The 17,080-nt window shown below is 43.3% G+C and overlaps 1 protein-coding gene across 3 annotated transcripts in view; it reads right to left on the reverse strand.

Annotated features, from left to right (window-relative positions):
• Positions 1 to 13,721: 13,721 nt before the first annotated feature.
• ZNF710 (zinc finger protein 710) overlaps positions 13,722 to 17,080 on the reverse strand; it is a 109,567-nt gene continuing 106,208 nt past the window's right edge. For all 3 annotated transcript variants that reach the window (XM_075855267.1, XM_075855265.1, XM_075855266.1), the window contains 2 exons: positions 15,503 to 15,677; positions 13,722 to 15,050 (listed from right to left, as the gene is read on the reverse strand). In XM_075855267.1, coding sequence (XP_075711382.1) covers positions 14,881 to 15,050; positions 15,503 to 15,677 — 345 coding nt within the window. In that variant the 3' untranslated portion in view covers positions 13,722 to 14,880. The remainder of the gene's footprint in view (positions 15,051 to 15,502; positions 15,678 to 17,080) is intronic.

Genomic DNA, 17,080 nt, shown 5'->3' on the forward strand with positions numbered 1-17,080 from the left:
CCTTTTTTTTTTTTCAAATAAATTGGAAAGCACTAAACATGTTTCTCTTCTACAAAAGAAATTCTGTATTTAGTCTCTCTTCCACAGTAAGTCTCCTTTTTCCAAATTGTATAATGGCCTCTGGTAACTTGGAAGGCACCTACTACCATCTCCCAATATTCCAACCCCATCAGGGGTTCCTGAGGTTAGCGGTAGTAGTAAACAAGGTCCTAATTCCTCTTCAGTTCAGAGCGTTTCCTTTTGGGATTTCCTAGGCTCCAAGGATCTTCACTAAACTGATAGCAGAGATGACATTTATCAGAAAACAGGATATTCTGCTCATTCCATACCTGGATGATTTTTTTTTGATAGTGGGAAATTCTGTAGATTCTGTGGAAAAATCCCCTTCCGACGGTTTGTTCAATCTTATCAAGTTTTGGTTGGAACATAAATCTAAAGAAGTCAAATCTCATACCATCAAAAATATGTTTTTTTCTGGGAATCCCTCTTAATTCAACGAATCAGATGTTGTAATGACGGGGGTGGGGAGACAGACAAGTGAGCCCTAATCTACCCGCCACTCAGTCCCTGCCTACTTGCAACGACCCGCCCTAGGCGACGGGGTACAACTGGGCGACGGTCCCTACGCTCAATAAGTGCACGACAGACAAACAGACAAGGGTACACAGAGCTAGGGGGAGAAAGGGGCAGTTGCCCACGGCAACACCGAGCAACAAGAGAAGTGAACAAGCCGAGTCAAACCAGGAGTGTACGAGGTACCAAACGCAGAGCAGGAGAGTAGTCAGCAAGCCGGAGTCAATATGAAGCAAGGACAATAGTACAAGAAGCTGCAGCAGGGCCAGGAAACCAAACGAGAAGAATCACAAGCAAAGGAGGAACAGGAAAGGCAGGTATAAATAGACAGAGGGCGGGAGCTAGCTCTGTCTGGCCAGGCTGTGATAGGCTCTCCCACTCCTAAGCTTGCCATCCTGAGTGGTGGAAGATGGAGTCAGTCTCACAGACATAGAAGCAGGTGCAGACTGATTATCTATGGGCGTTAACCCCGAAGCTGTGCCTGGCAGATCCTTTACAGTACCCCCCCTTTTATGAGGGGCCACCGGACCCTTTCTAAGTGGACCTGGTTTACTGGGGAAACGAAGGTGAAACCTCCTGACCAATATCCCAGCGTGAACATCCCGAGCGGGTACCCAAGTCCTCTACTCAGGCCCGTATCCTCTCCAATGGACCAGGTAATGGAGGGAGCCTTGGACCATCCTGCTGTCCACAATCTTGGCCACCTCGAATTCTGCCCCCTCAGGGGTGAGAACAGGGACCGGAGGTTTCCTCGAGGGAGCCAAGGACGTGGAGCAGCGTTTAAGGAGGGAGGTATGGAACACGTTGTGTACTCGAAAAGATGGGGGCAACTCCAGTCGGAAGGAGACAGGATTGAGGACTTCAATGACCTTGTACGGCCCTATAAACCGGGGAGCAAACTTCTTGGACGGGACCTTAAGGCGCAAATTTTTAGACGATAGCCACACCAGATCCCCGACCATAAACAAGGGGTTAGCAGAACGTTTTCTATCTGCCTGAGATTTTTGTATGCTCTGGGACGCCTCTAGGTTCTTCTGAACCTGAGCCCAGACTGTGCACAGTTCTCGATGAACGACCTCTACCTCGGGATTGTTGGAACTACCAGGTGAAACGGAAGAGAACCGTGGATTAAACCCAAAATTACAGAAAAAGGGGGAGACCCCTGACGAGTTACTGACCCGGTTCTTAAGGGAAAATTCGGCGAGAGGAATGAATGAGACCCAATCATATTGACAGTCAGAGATAAAACACCTTAAATATTGTTCTAGAGACTGATTAGTCCTCTCAGTTTGGCCATTAGTTTCAGGATGGAAGGCAGAGGAGAAGGACAGATCAATCTCCAACTTTTTACAGAAGGCTCTCCAAAACAATGAAACAAATTATTGTACCCCTCTATCAGAAACAATATTGACAGGGACCCCATGGAGACGCAGGATGTGTTTGACAAACAAGGTAGCTAACGTCTTAGCATTGGGTAGTTTCTTGAGGGGCACAAAATGGCACATCTTACTGAAGCGGTCTACTACAACCCACACTACCGACTTTCCTTGAGATGGAGGCAAATCGGTGATAAAATCCATGGAGATATGGGTCCAAGGTCTCTGGGGAATGGGCAAAGAACAGAGTAAGCCCGCAGGTCGGGACCTGGGAGTCTTGGACCTAGCACAAACTTCACAAGCGGCGACGTAAGCCTTAACATCTTTAGGCAACCCAGGCCACCAATAGTTTCTGGCAATGATGTGCTTGGTACCCAGGATGCCTGGATGGCCAGATAATGCAGAGTCATGATTTTCCCTAAGTAGCCTTAGCCGGAATTGCAGGGGAACAAACAGCTTGTTCTCAGGAAGGCTCCCGGGAGCTGAACCTTGATCAGCCGCAATTTCAGAGACTAAATCAGAATCAATAGCGGAAATGATTATACCTGGAGGCAAAATACAAGTAGGATCTTCCTCCGAAGGAGGGCTGGCCATGAAGCTACGTGACAGTGCATCAGCCTTAACATTTTTAGACCCAGCCCTATAGGTAACCACAAAGTTGAATCTGGTAAAAAATAACGCCCAACGAGCTTGTCTCGGGTTTAGCCTCCGGGCAGATTCTAGGAAAACCAGATTCTTGTGGTCGGTAAGGACCGTGACCTGGTACCTAGCCCCCTCCAGGAAGTGGCGCCACTCTTCAAATGCCCATTTAATGGCTAAGAGTTCGCAGTTGCCAATATCATAGTTACTCTCAGTGGGTGAAAACTTCCTGGAGAAGTAGGCACAGGGACGGAGATGGGTGAGGGACCTGGTACCCTGGGACAAGACAGCACCCACTCCCACCTCGGACGCGTCAACCTCCACGATAAATGGCTCCATTTGGTTGGGCTGAACCAGCACCGGGGCCGAGATAAAGCACTTCTTAAGGACTTCAAAAGCCTGGACAGCCTCAGGAGGCCAGTGGAGGAGATCATCACCTTTGCGAGTGAGATCCGTAAGAGGCTTAGCGATGACCGAGAAGTTAGCAATAAACCTCCTGTAATAATTAGCGAACCCCAGGATGCACTGTAACGCCTTCAGGGAGGCAGGTTGGACCCATTCCGCCACAGCCTGGACCTTGGCAGGGTCCATGCGGAATTCATGAGGAGTGAGGATTTGGCCCAAAAATTGTATCTCCTGCACCCCAAACACACATTTTTCGGTCTTCGCAAACAGTTTGTTTTCTCGAAGGACCTGGAGCACCTTCCTGACATGCTCAATGTGGGAGGACCAGTCCTTGGAAAACACAAGTATGTCATCAAGGTACACTACAAGAAATACCCCCAGGTAGTCTCTTAAAATCTCATTTATGAAATTCTGGAAGACCCCGGGAGCATTACACAACCCAAAGGGCATGACGAGGTATTCGAAATGACCTTCGGGCGTGTTAAACGCAGTCTTCCACTCATCCCCCTCTTTGATGCGGATAAGGTTATACGCCCCCCGTAGATCAAACTTAGAGAACCATTGGGCCCCCTGAACCTGATTAAAGAGATCAGGAATCAGAGGAAGGGGATACTGGTTCCTTACAGTGACCTTATTCAAGCTTCGGTAGTCAATACATGGCCTAAGACCACCATCCCTCTTCCCTACGAAGAAGAAGCCAGCACCTACCGGAGAAGTAGAGGGGTGAATGTAAACCTTGGCCAGGCATTCCTGGATATACTCTCTCATGGCTTCACGTTCGGGACAAGAGAGATTAAATATCCTACCCTTAGGGAGCTTAGCTCCTGGTACCAAATTGATTGCGCAATCATATTTTCTATGAGGAGGTAACACTTCGGAGGCCTTCTTAGAGAAAACATCGGCGAAGTCCTGAACAAACTCAGGTAGCGTGTTCACCTCCTCAGGGGGAGAAATAGAATTAACAGAAAAACATGACGTCAAGCATTCATTACCCCACTTGGTAAGGTCCCCAGAATTCCAGTCAAACGTGGGATTATGCAACTGCAACCAGGGAAGGCCTAAAACCAAATCAGACGATAATCCCTGCATTAACAGTACAGAGCACTGCTCCAAATGCATGGAGCCAACAAGGAGTTCAAAAACAGGGGTATGCTGTGTAAAATAACCATTAGCAAGAGGAGTGGAGTCGATACCCACTACCGGGACAGGTTTAGGCAAATCAATCAAAGGCATAGCTAGAGACATAGCAAATTCCACAGACATGATATTAGCAGAAGACCCTGAATCCACGAAGGCACTGCCGGTAGCAGACCTACCACCAAAAGAGAACTGAAAGGGAAGCAAGATTTGATTACGTTTCATATTTACGGGAAATACCTGTGCGCCCAAGTGACCTCCCCGATGATCACTTAGGCGCGGAAGTTCTCCGGCTGCATTCTTACGCTTAGGACAGTTGTTCACTTGATGCTTGTCATCCCCACGGTAGAAGCAGAGACCATTTTTCCTGCGGAAATCTCTACGTTGTTGGGGGGACACGGAGGCCCCGAGTTGCATAGGTACCTCCGAGTCTTCCGGGGAGGAACGAAGAAACGGAACCTCGGGAGGCATCATGGGGGAGTCAGAGGAGAAAACATCAAGACGTTCAAGTCGTCGTTCCCTGAGACGTCGGTCAAGTCGTACCGCTAAAGCCATAACCTGGTCTAGGGAGTCAGAAGAGGGATAACTAACTAGCAGATCTTTCAGGGCGTTCGACAGACCCAACCTAAACTGGCACCTTAAGGCAGGGTCATTCCACCGAGAAGCTACGCACCACTTCCTAAAGTCAGAGAAATACTCCTCAACAGGTCTCTTACCCTGACGTAAGGTCACCAGCTGACTCTCGGCAAAAGCAGTCTTGTCAGTCTCGTCATAGATGAGTCCGAGAGCAGAAAAGAAAAGATCAACGGAGGAAAGTTCAGGGGCGTCAGGAGCCAAGGAGAAGGCCCATTCTTGGGGCCCTTCCTGGAGCCGGGACATAATTATACCCACCCGCTGGCTCTCAGAACCTGAGGAGTGGGGTTTTAAACGAAAATAGAGCCTACAACTCTCCCGAAAGGAGAGAAAAGTCTTCCGGTCCCCTGAGAACCGGTCGGGCAACTTGAGGTGGGGTTCAAGAGGTGAGGTGAGGGGGACTACGATGGTAGCATCAGGCTGGTTGACCCTCTGAGCCAGGGCCTGGACCTGTAGGGAGAGACCCTGCATTTGCTGAGCCAGGGTCTCAAGGGGGTCCATAGTGGTGTCAGGGAACAGGGTAGACTAGGTATGGGCTTGTGATTATGTAATGATGGGGGTGGGGAGACAGACAAGTGAGCCCTAATCTACCCGCCACTCAGTCCCTGCCTACTTGCAACGACCTGCCCTAGGCGACGGGGTACAACTGGGCGACGGTCCCTACGCTCAATAAGTGCACGACAGACAAACAGACAAGGGTACACAGAGCTAGGGGGAGAAAGGGGCAGTTTTCCACGGCAACACCGAGCAACAAGAGAAGTGAACAAGCCGAGTCAAACCAGGAGAGTACGAGGTGCCAAACACAGAGCAGAAGAGTAGTAAACAAGCCGAGTCAAACCAGGAGTGTACGAGGTACCAAACGCAGAGCAGGAGAGTAGTCAGCAAGCCGGGGTCAATATGAAGCAAGGACAATAGTACAAGAAGCTGCAGCAGGGCCAGGAAACCAAACGAGAAGAATCACAAGCAAAGGAGGAACAGGAAAGGCAGGTATAAATAGACAGAGGGCGGGAGCTAGCTCCGTCTGGCCAGGCTGTGATAGGCACTAGATGGAGTCAGTCTCACAGACATAGAAGCAGGTGCAGACTGATTATCTATGGGCGTTAACCCCGAAGCTGTGCCTGGCAGATCCTTTACAGATGTCCTTTCTTCGATATGACAAAAGCTCTTCTGGTGAGGGAGAAAGTGTTGGAATTAATCCTTTTCCGTTTGACATCTTTCAGACAAGCAATGTATATTCTGGTACTCCTAACATCATGTAGCCTGGCAATAAAATGGGCTCAATTCAGCTCTTCTCCCCTACAATTGGATACCCCCAAATTGGAACAAAAGCAAGCGTTCTCTGGATTGCCCATTATATTTCTCCTCAGATGCATGCTGATCTCTGATATAGTGGCTACAGAATCTAGTGAAGGGAGTTCCTTGGGTAACCTCTCAGGCAGTAACTATAACTACAGATGCAAGCCTTTGGGGCTTGGGAGCCCACTTCAATGCCTCTTTCCACCAATTACTCTGAAGTACACAGTTAAATAAATCATCAAATTTCAAAAAGGTTCATGTGGTACTACAAGCTATTCAGATAGCTCTTCCCAACCTATCAGGCCTGCAATGTGAAAATATATTCAGACAACACCACAGCCGTAGCTGATATAAACAAACAAGGGAGAACCAGATCAAGGGCCTTACAAACAGGATATTTTCCTAGTAGAGAAACACATAATCGCTCTTGGCAGTACACCTCAAAGACCAGGGCAACCAGGTAGCAGACTACTTGAGCAGAGCGCAAATAAGCTAGTCAGAATGGATGCTAAATTCAGAAGTGTTTCGAATGATAATATTTAAGTAGGGACTCCCCTCAATAGATCTTTGCTACCAAACAGAACCGGAAGGTCAAGGTGTTCTTCTCTCTCAACCCGCAGGACAATCCTTTAGAAATAGATGCCTTGGCCCAGTGTTGGACTCTGGAGAGGTGCTAAGCTTTTGCTCCATTGTGTGTTTGATTCCGTGGATAATAAGAAAAATCAGGGAAGACAAAGCCTCAATCTCATAGCACCATTCTGGGCAAGACATCCCTGGTTTACCTGGCTGAGGAAAATGTCTATAGACCAACCATGGATCCTCCCAGCTAGATCTAATTTCCTAGGGCCCAATAATGCTCCTTCCAGTACACAGTCTAAGGCCGGATTCACACGAGCGTGTGCGTTTTGCGCGCGCAAAAAACGCGGCATTTTGCGCACGCCAAAGGTCCATAACAGCTCCTTGTGTCAGCAGCATATGATGCGTGGCTGCGTGATTTTCGCTCAGCCACCATCATTATGACACTCTGTTTCTATGTTTGTAAACAGAAAAGCATGTGGTGCTTTTCTGTTTTCATTCATAGTTTTGACTACCGTAACGCACATCGCGTGTGGCACACGGAAGTGCTTCCGTGTGCCGTGCGCGGTTTTTACGCACCCATCAATGGGTGCGTGATGCGCGAAAAACAGGCAAATATAGGACATGTCGTGAGTTTTACGCAGCGGACATACGCTGCGTGAAAATCACGGACAGTCTGAATGGCCCCATTGACTAACATAGGTCCGTGCGAGGCGCGTGAAAATCACGCGCGTTGCACGGGCGTATTGTACGTTCATCTGAATAAGCCCTAAATCTAACAGTTTGGAGATGAACAGGCTATTCTGAAAAATAGAGGGCTTTCTGATCTAGTAATTACTACCCTCTTAGCCAGCAAAAAGTGTCTCATCTGACTTCTTTCTTATGGTATGGAAAGCATTTTTTAGATTTGCTGGGGTACATCAGGATCCTATCGATAAACCAAATATGTCCCTTATTTTGGATTTCTAACAAGATAAAAATCTTAAGCCTAACGCCCATAGTTCATTCTATGATGTTAAATTAGCTATCACTGCAGAGTTGCAGAATTGATTTTCCAGCAGTCTGCTCTTAGACACCTTCCTGACTTCGAAACTGCATTGGAATTTCTAGATCTAAAATTTAGATCAGGTCTAGTCTTGAAACAACATCAAAAGGGAGTCTTATCAGTTTTTATCCTCCTAAACCACTAACACCACTAGTTTGCTATAGGGTAACCCTACTGATGAATATCTTTGTCCTTGCATCGGGTAATAAAGAAGTTATATCCTGCCAAGCGTCATATGCAAATTCAGATTTGCCGTATATCCTCCATTCCCAAATTCAGCAACTTGGGATGCAGAGCCCATTAAGTTTCCTTAGTATTGGCTCGCTCACAGATTCCCCTCTGAGAGAGATGGGTATAAAGTTGTCTTGCTTAAAGGAACAGTGTCACCCAAATTTTTTTTTTTACATCAGTTTGATTTTACTTCCGGTCGCGGCTTCCGGACTTGTGCACTTGGAGCAGCGGGAGCGGACGGACCGGAGGGAGCGGCGGCGGCAGGAGCAGCTAAGTTATTTCTATGTATGTTCGTGTTTCAGTGTGTGTTTACTACTGTATGTAAACCTACTACACTGTGTGTTAGCTCAAAAAATGGCGACACACAGTGTAGGAGGTTTGACCGTTCAATCCCCTCGTTTCTCCTGGCACTAGCCAGGATAAAGGAGGGGGGGATTCTGAGAGCTCACTAGAGCGAGTGAGTTTTTTCCAATTTTGCAGCATAAAGCAATGTGGTTGCTTTACCACATGCGATGCTGCAATTTTGGGAATTGCTCCATCTAGTGATTAGAATCTAATTTATAATATTTCCTGACTCGTGAAAAAAATAAAAAAAAATAGAACAATGTTTAATCACCTACACACTAATTGTTTAACTAAAACAAAATATACATTTTTTTCTAGCAACACATTCCATTTAATGACACTGGCAATGGGAGTAAGAGTAGAGGAACTCACCTTTGTTCATGTGCAGAATCTCTGGCTCTTTAAATCCGTGTCCTGAGATTGCATACACAATTGAAAGAGAGACTACCAGGACAATTGCCCCCTGGTCCCCAGGCTTAACTATGCCACCGATGTTGAGCCTGTATTAAGTACACATCACAACGGCTTGTTAGAAATGTAAGAAAGTATGAGCCATAGCCACACACCCCCATGTCACCTAGAATCAGAATTGAAAGGGGGTTCTCTGGAACTTAAACATTGATGGTTTTCAAAGCTTCACCAGTTGAAGTCTGACCCCCCAACTCAATAAGGGGGAGGGGGGTCACAGCGCCATTCGTTGTTTACACAGGCACATAGCTCACCCATAAAGGGTTGGAACTCCACCAATCAAACATTAATGACTTATCTTAAGGATAGGCCATCAAAGTTATTGTTCCGTAGAACCCCTTTAATACAGATTTCTTTCTTGGCAGTTCTGTTAATCAGAGTTTTCTTTCAAAATAACCAACCTGTTTTTTATTCTTAGTAGAGTTGCTTGATTTTTAAGCAAAATAACAGATTGTAATTTAGAAAGCTAAATCGCACAAAATGGATCAGTGTAATCATATTTATTATTTTATAAGTTGAAAGCCTTAATATCACCTACGATGGGTGGAGATAGTCACGTGGACAGTAAAAAGGAGTGCTTGTCCTGTCAATGGACAATGGAAAAAATTTAGTAGTACACCATTCTATATTTTTCGTAAAGAGACTCTGTCATTAGTCTATTAATTCCCTATCTCGTAACTAATCTAATAGGCGCTATGATGCTCATAACTACCATGTGATTGGTTTTCAAAAATGTTTATTATTTGCAAAGTTCTGAGCATTTTTCTAGTTATGCTAATTTGGCTCCAATAGCCAAATAGGAGGTTACCCTTTCTTTTCAGTCTGGGCGGTGTAATGTTTTCTGTATGACGCAGTCCAATCAGCATACAGCTTCTCCCCCTTCCATGCCCAGCAACACAGTGTGATTATATAGTACACAGCTTACGTTCCCGACTGTGTTTTCAACTGGTGATATCTCCGGCTGTTTCACAGCTAGACTCCTGGTGTTGTATGAAAGATTAGAATATCTTCTTTCATATGACACCAGAACCGCTGTTCTAGGTGGTCCACAGCTGGAGATATGGCTCTTTGAAGTGATCCCCCTTCCCTCCAGACTGAGTCTCTCACACTGTGTGAAGTAGCTTCATGCTGATAAGACAGCGTCAGAAGCTGTGAGGTAGCTCCACCTCAGGAGAATCGCTGCTGTTGACACCCATTTGTCACGTATAAGCTCATTTGCAAATTAACAAATAAAATTTTTAAAATAATAAACGTTTTGGGACCCAATTTTCACTAGCATGATCAGTGTGGCATTGCATATTAGATTAGCTAGGACATAGGGCATTACTAAACTAGTGACAGATCCTCTTTAAGCTGACCATAGACATTAGTGTTTAGTAGATTGTCTCATGGACCTAATTTAGGCAGAAGCTCAGTATAATAACCAGCTCCTCTGGAAAGTAATGGCTCACACTGACATTCCCCACCAATTAAAAAACACAAAAAAAAATGGTCCTTTGCTATAAGCCAGCAGTCCCTAGACCAGCTGATATTAAGCAGGCGACAGATGAACAACCCTGACCTGTGTGAGGATTTTGTCTCAGCAGGTCTGTTGGGATTCGTGCACACAACCATATGAGGGCTTTGTTCAAGTTGCAAGTAGTATGAAGACTTAAAAAAGGCACCCAAAAAAGTTTCTGGGTCCATAACGTATTTCCCTATGTCTCCAGTTTCATACAGAAGCATACGGAGAATTTTTCTTTAGATTTATATAGACTCAAAAAAATAAAAAATCATGCCATGTTCTATCGGATTCCATATAATGGAGATATTCTTTACCAAATGCATTACTGTTGTCTACATGAGGCTTTAGCTGAGTTTTTAAAGGAATGTTCTATTTGGCAGTGAAAACTCCTGGCTTTATGAAATAATTTGAGCTTTCATGCCTTTCTTTACAGTAATAGGTAATTATAATTTCTCATTTTACAACTTACTGAATGTGCTGCTAATGTAGCTTACCATAAGACTAGACAACCTGATTATTTTTAATAAAAACTATTACCAAAATACATTATATGATGAGCACTACAAAATATCTGGTAACAAAACATTCATCTCTACAAGCAGTAGTAAATGGTTTTCACAGGTAATAGCTTAAAGAAAAACTCCAGTCATCCCATATCCTGAACACGCCTGTAGTATATCACGAAGAATAGAATTTGATAATAGTAGAATAAAGACGAAAAATAATTTTTGTTTGGGTTCATATGATGAAATCCTCAATTTTATAAATATTTTCCACCCCGGATGGTACTTCATTGGCACAAGACCGTCTGCGCCTGCTAAGATTAGGGGGTAGAGTCTGACACTTTAGCGGATTTGTGAAGTATCTAGGTTTCCTATAAGTTCTAGTACAGACGTATCAGTTTTAGGTTTTTCACGGTCTACAATAAAACACTGTTCTGGCAGTAGCACTTACATTTTAAAGCTGCTGGTTGAGCTGGCATCCAAAGTTCGACAAATGTATTATTCTTAACAACTTGGACGACCTCTAGTTTAAAAAAAAGTATTCTGACAAATGACATATCCATAGGATATGCCATATATGTCTGATAGGTAGGCATCGCACCACCACCATGCAAGCTTCTCTCTGTCCATTGTTGTCTAGGGGAGTTACAGAGATAGCCAAGCATGCTGGTTTGGCTTTTTCTCTAAGGGTATGTTCACACGAGCTATTTTCAGCCATTATTCGGGCCGTAAGCATCCCAAAAAACAGCTGAAAAATCGGAAGCAAAACGCCTACAAACATCTGCCCATTGATTTCATTGGGAAATACGGAGTTCTGTTCCGACGGAGCGTTATTTTGCGCCTCATTTTCAAATAATGGTGCATAAAAAGAAGTGCATGTCACTTCTTGAGCCGTTTTTCATTGACAATAGAAAAACAGCTCCAAAAACGGCCAAAAAAAACGGCTGAAAATCAGGAACGGTTTTCCCTTGCAAACAGCTCCGTATTTTTAGCCATATTATGTTAAGCGTGTGAACATACCCTAACTCCTATAGAGTTTTACAGATAGTAGCGTGAGTGTGCGGCTGGCTCTCTCCTGCTTCTTTTTGTCGCTACAGCGGCCAGGTTTAACAGTTCAATGGTGGTTATAGGAACTCCACCTATCAACACAATTAATTGTATAACCTATTCTACTTGTAAGGCTATAAATTTGCCAGACTATTCCGTAAACTTTATTTGGTAGCAATGGGAAAAGTCTTTGGTCCATCTTATTGATAGAGGATGGTAGAAAAATAATTAGTTCTAATACAGCTTCTTATTTTATTGTTCATGAAGAATATAATTTCTTTGGAAAAATCTACCATCATTAAAACTTATTTAGAATATAAAGCAAAATATTAGACTGGCATTATGAAACATAACCATTGTGCCACGTGAAAAACGTATCTTCAATAGCATTGAAATCATAACACTGGGCAGCTCTACCATGTGCTGTAGCCACTTCTAAACACTGTCTTTTAGCAAGATCTAGCCATTTGGGGTTTAGCTGTAGCAGAATGGTGGCCTATTGAGCCTTTGGAAATACATTGACCACCATGTATGATCATAAACCAATACTGCCTTATTTGGCCTATTATTCAAACTCTGCAGGCATGAAAGAGAGTGGGAATAACATCATGGAAACCCCAGTAGCTCTACACTTGCAAATTACAGAGACAAACAGATGTTTTCAATTTCAAGGGCTGTTTAAAGCAGTTTTTTGCTTTTATTTGTGGATACTGATAGATTAACTTGTATGGTAAAAGTGCAACTCCAGGCAATTTTTTTTTATGTCTAGTAAAAATTGATTTCCATAGACCTATAACATCTCAGGGCTGTTATTTTTTTTCCTTTGATCCCCAAACGTTTTGATGGTGCTCTGTAGACTATAGTTCCTTTACAACACAGGAAATAACAACTACTGCTGGGCAGTACAGGAAACATCACTTAGTGCTCTGCAACTATTGGCTGAAGCTTCACCTCACCCACTTCCTACTTTTCCCGCCCCCTGCATGCACTCTGCACATAATATTGGTAATACTGAGCGCTCTCGGCTTCTTCCAGATAATTCTCTCAGGCTGCAGATATAATGGAGCAGGGAGCTCTCAGTATTACCAGAATTATGTGCACAGAGCATGCTGGAGGAAGACAGAGCAAGAAGTCGGTGAGGTGCAGATCAGCCAGTAGTTTCAGAGTGGGAAGTGATGTCAGAGGTGGTGGTGGTTTGTCACCGTCTCCTGTACAGCCCTGTAACATATTAAGGATCTATAGTGTACGGCGTACCTTGTAAACTTACATTTGGTGTCCAAAATAAAATAAATAATGGCCCTGGTATTAAATGACCCTAGTTGGGTACATTTTCATAATGAATAAAATGGACCTAAGTTTTACCTAAAATAAATTTCCTATACCAGATCTATAACTTCCCTGCCAACTCTTCCTGTGTAAATATGTAAAATTTCTGCCACTGGGGGGAGGGTTTCCTTTAGAAGTTCACTATATGCATATACATCCTACCAATGTTAGTATGGTTTACTATAAACAATCTAATGTCTGAAATTGAAGTGTAGCTTTGGTTGAATACCTGGGAGTGGTCAAATATTTCCTGGTTTCATTTTTAGATGATTACTAAAATAAAACAGGAACTAACTTTTCTTCATCAATCCAAAGCCAGAAGATTAAAAGATAGATCTGTCTGCTAGTGTAAGAGTGGGATTTCCAGAAAACAACAATGGTAATGGAAAGTCCCTTCCATTTCTATCAGTTACAAGTCATTATTAAGTGCAATAGTAATAACAAAGGACTTTGGTCCCATGAAGATTTTGTCATTTACAATACATCATGTACTCAATTGTGACATCCTTAATTTTCCCACGAACGTGTTTGGAATGTCACAACTACCGTATATTAGAGTAACAACCCTCTGCAGGAGCCAAAGACTGGACCTTATAATATGATTGACACAGGGAAAATGTAGGAAAAGTGACTTTATTTTCCTTATATGTCTAGATCATAGAGAAATTATTATACTGTATATTGATAATTTAGAATTTAAAATATGCAAATGTAAAAAAATAAGTTCTTGTCAATAAGGCCCATAGAATTAGAATAACCGGGGAGACCCCTGTGAGCCGGTCTAAAATGACAGAAAAACAACTATCTAAGAACGGGTTTATAATTGACATACAATTATAAAAAGTGACAAAAAATTCTCACGGTTCCTTGTTAATGTAATGTCAAACAGATTGTACGACAATTAAATAGTTATTTTTTAGCTAATCAGTCTTCCATACTGTATCCAAAAATATAGTACAGTGTAATATACAGATCAGTAGCGCTCAGTCTCTTTATAGGAAGAGAGGTGGAGAGCAGTAGAGGTAGAAAGGCAACTTATGTTGCTGCAACTCATAGCCAAGGTTTCCCTCTGTTTCCTTTCACTGTAAATATATTGAGTGTGAATAGTTATACAATCAGTCCCTTGCAGGATATAAAGTGGTGGATTGCTTTACAAGAACCAATGTGCACCTGCGTAAGGGAGGGGGGTCTAGAATCCTATTTTTAAACATTCTAAAACAGGGCTCCAAGACTGATAGAATCAAGGACTATTTTTTCATTTAGCGTCCTGTTTCCTAGAAGCTCCTTAATGTAAAACAATCTGCTTCTGACCATGAATGAAGGGTAGTGGACTACATGAACAACATCCCCAGATTTCCAGACAGGTCTTATTCCAGATGATAGAAACTCGACGTCTGATGAAAAAAATGGTAACATAAAATATACATAACAAACGCAAACCTCTTACAAACACCAGTGGTTAAGCTACAAAAACAGAAATACAGTCTGTGCATGGTCCATAACAGGACCTACTATAATGTCTGAAAGTCCAGCTTCTTCTGATCAAAGCCAACTCAAAAATAAGCCTGCTGACCGTTTTCTTTTCACCAAACCACACCTAGAGAAACAATGAGCCGAGATATAGTTATATACATTGATGCTTCTTCATTGTAAAGGTTTGTTTGTAAGTTCAAACATTTGGTTCACATGTAAGCAGATACAAGAAGTAAAACTGGACTTAAGTGATTTAGACAAGTTCAAGGATTTCCTCTGTCAGGCTTGGATTATTGTCTTATACTATAAGACATTGTAATAGACCATATCTTTCATAGTTTGCTCAGTCATTGACTGATTTTCAGCTGCATTCTCCACTTCTCCATAACTATACGAGTTGTCCTCAAAGTCCTCTATTTCTTGTTGGCTGTCCATATCATTGGCTTCTTGGTCAGGAAGGTCGATCATTGGGTCTGTAGAGGAACAATAAGGAAATTATGGATATTACGCATTTAAACTGTCAAGAGAAAAGGTGGCTTGTAAGCTTCAAGTCCATTTTCTAAACTGCATGTTTGGTTTAGTAATTATAGTGATGGATCAGGAGTAAGAACAGATGGCACCGTTGTCCTTGGTCAGATTTTTTATATTTGAACAGGCAAGATAGCCTTGTACACTGAACTTATATTTTACCAGGGCCAAAAATCTGTGTGTGAGATCTATCCTCTTCGTTCACCTTTTTTTATAAATGGAACAAAAGGAAGAACGATGTAAGTACACCAATGAGCAATCACAACAATGGCACTAATACATGCTGAAGACCAATGCTTGTAAATTGGAGGTTTATAACATAAAAATCGAGAAATATTAGATGAAGATAAAGCTTGTTTACAATTAGTTTTACGTAAAGAAGAAAGTAAATTCTAACCTTGATTCTCCAAACTGATGTCCATCACCCCATGTTTAACTTTCATGTGGCGACTGAGGTTGCCTTTCAGGTTGAACTTGCTGGAGCAATATGGGCATTTAAAGGGCTTGTATCCTGCATGAAGGTGCATGTGACCCAGTAAGTTATACATTCGGTTGAAAGACTTCCCGCATACCTGGGGTAGAATGTGATAGAAATACATGAGATAGGCACTGTGGGTGCTGGCAGCTGGTGCTATGGACTGTTCTATATAACTGGAAGCAAAATGAGACACATTACAATGAATCTGTACATCCCGAGGAAACAACAGTGAAGCCATACACTTCATACACAGCCAGGGTCTTTTTCTTTTTCGCGGCATCTCATAATGTTCTGAGATAGAGGTCTTTTAATTATTTATTTGTATTAACACGTTGCCTGCATTCCTGCCACACTTAGATTAGCCCGTTTTAGGATTTAAACAAAACAGGAGTCTGGGAACAAAATTAATCATCACAGGACAAACTAAGTCCCATCACAGGCACATGTATACGAAGGCATTCAGAATTACCAAGGGTTTGCAATTTTGGCCACGTGGCTAGTAAAGGTGAAACACATGGCTTCAATGTGCTTCACCTGTAGATATCCTAAAGTATATTGGAATGAAGAAGAATTGGTAGCTTTGTCTACTGCTAGCAGGGAATACTATATTTTCATCTATCACCAGTGGCATAGCTATAGAGGGTGCAGACGTAACATTTGTACCTGGCCCTGGTGCCTGCGGGGGCCTAAAGGCCACCCTGCCACATAAGAGACCAGACTTATTAATAGCACATGCTAGCTGGAGTGCCCTGGTGCAAGATTTTTATGCCTCTACCATCATATTACATAAAATATTACTTCTCTAAAGATGATCTTATACGTAGAAAGGTGGCAGTAGAGGCACATATGTTATTCTGGCTCAAGTTTAGCAAATAATTTGCACTGCATTTTATTTAGATTTGCTTTTATAACGCTGAACATACCCATTTTTCTTAAAATGCTGACAGAGGGTATGGGACAGGCGTTACACTAGGGCAGTGATTCCCAATCGGTGGGTTGCAGACCTATGAGGGGTCGTGAGCCGCTCACGGATTTCCCGGTTTCAACTGTATCTGCGTCTTCGGGACACATACAGTGGAATTCAAAGCTGGAGTAAAAAGTTGACTATGGCATGAGCGGCTCGGCGGAGACAGGCCCGATGTAGTGATGTCATCAAGCCTGTGCTAAATCCCTAGCTATGCCTTTGATGGCCACTGATGGACAGTTTGGGTCACATGACTCACCATCAGCAGCCAGTCAGGCCTCAGCGAGGCACAGCAGCAGAATACCTTGAGCCTGCCCCATCACCCGCCCGCACAATTGTCATTGCTTTCAATGTTGCAGGGACTTATTTTTGTAATGGAGCTAACTACTGGAATCTAACTACGAATGACTTGGCCAAAAGCGGGTCCCAGCCACAGAAAATTTTGGAACCACTGCATTAGGGGAAAAGGGACAAGCGCATGTGCGACTCAGTGAACGCTGCTGTAAATTTTTGCATACCTTTTTTTCAGATGT

The sequence above is a fragment of the Rhinoderma darwinii genome, chromosome 3 (genome assembly GCF_050947455.1).
Source record: "Rhinoderma darwinii isolate aRhiDar2 chromosome 3, aRhiDar2.hap1, whole genome shotgun sequence".
NCBI lineage: Eukaryota > Metazoa > Chordata > Amphibia > Anura > Rhinodermatidae > Rhinoderma > Rhinoderma darwinii.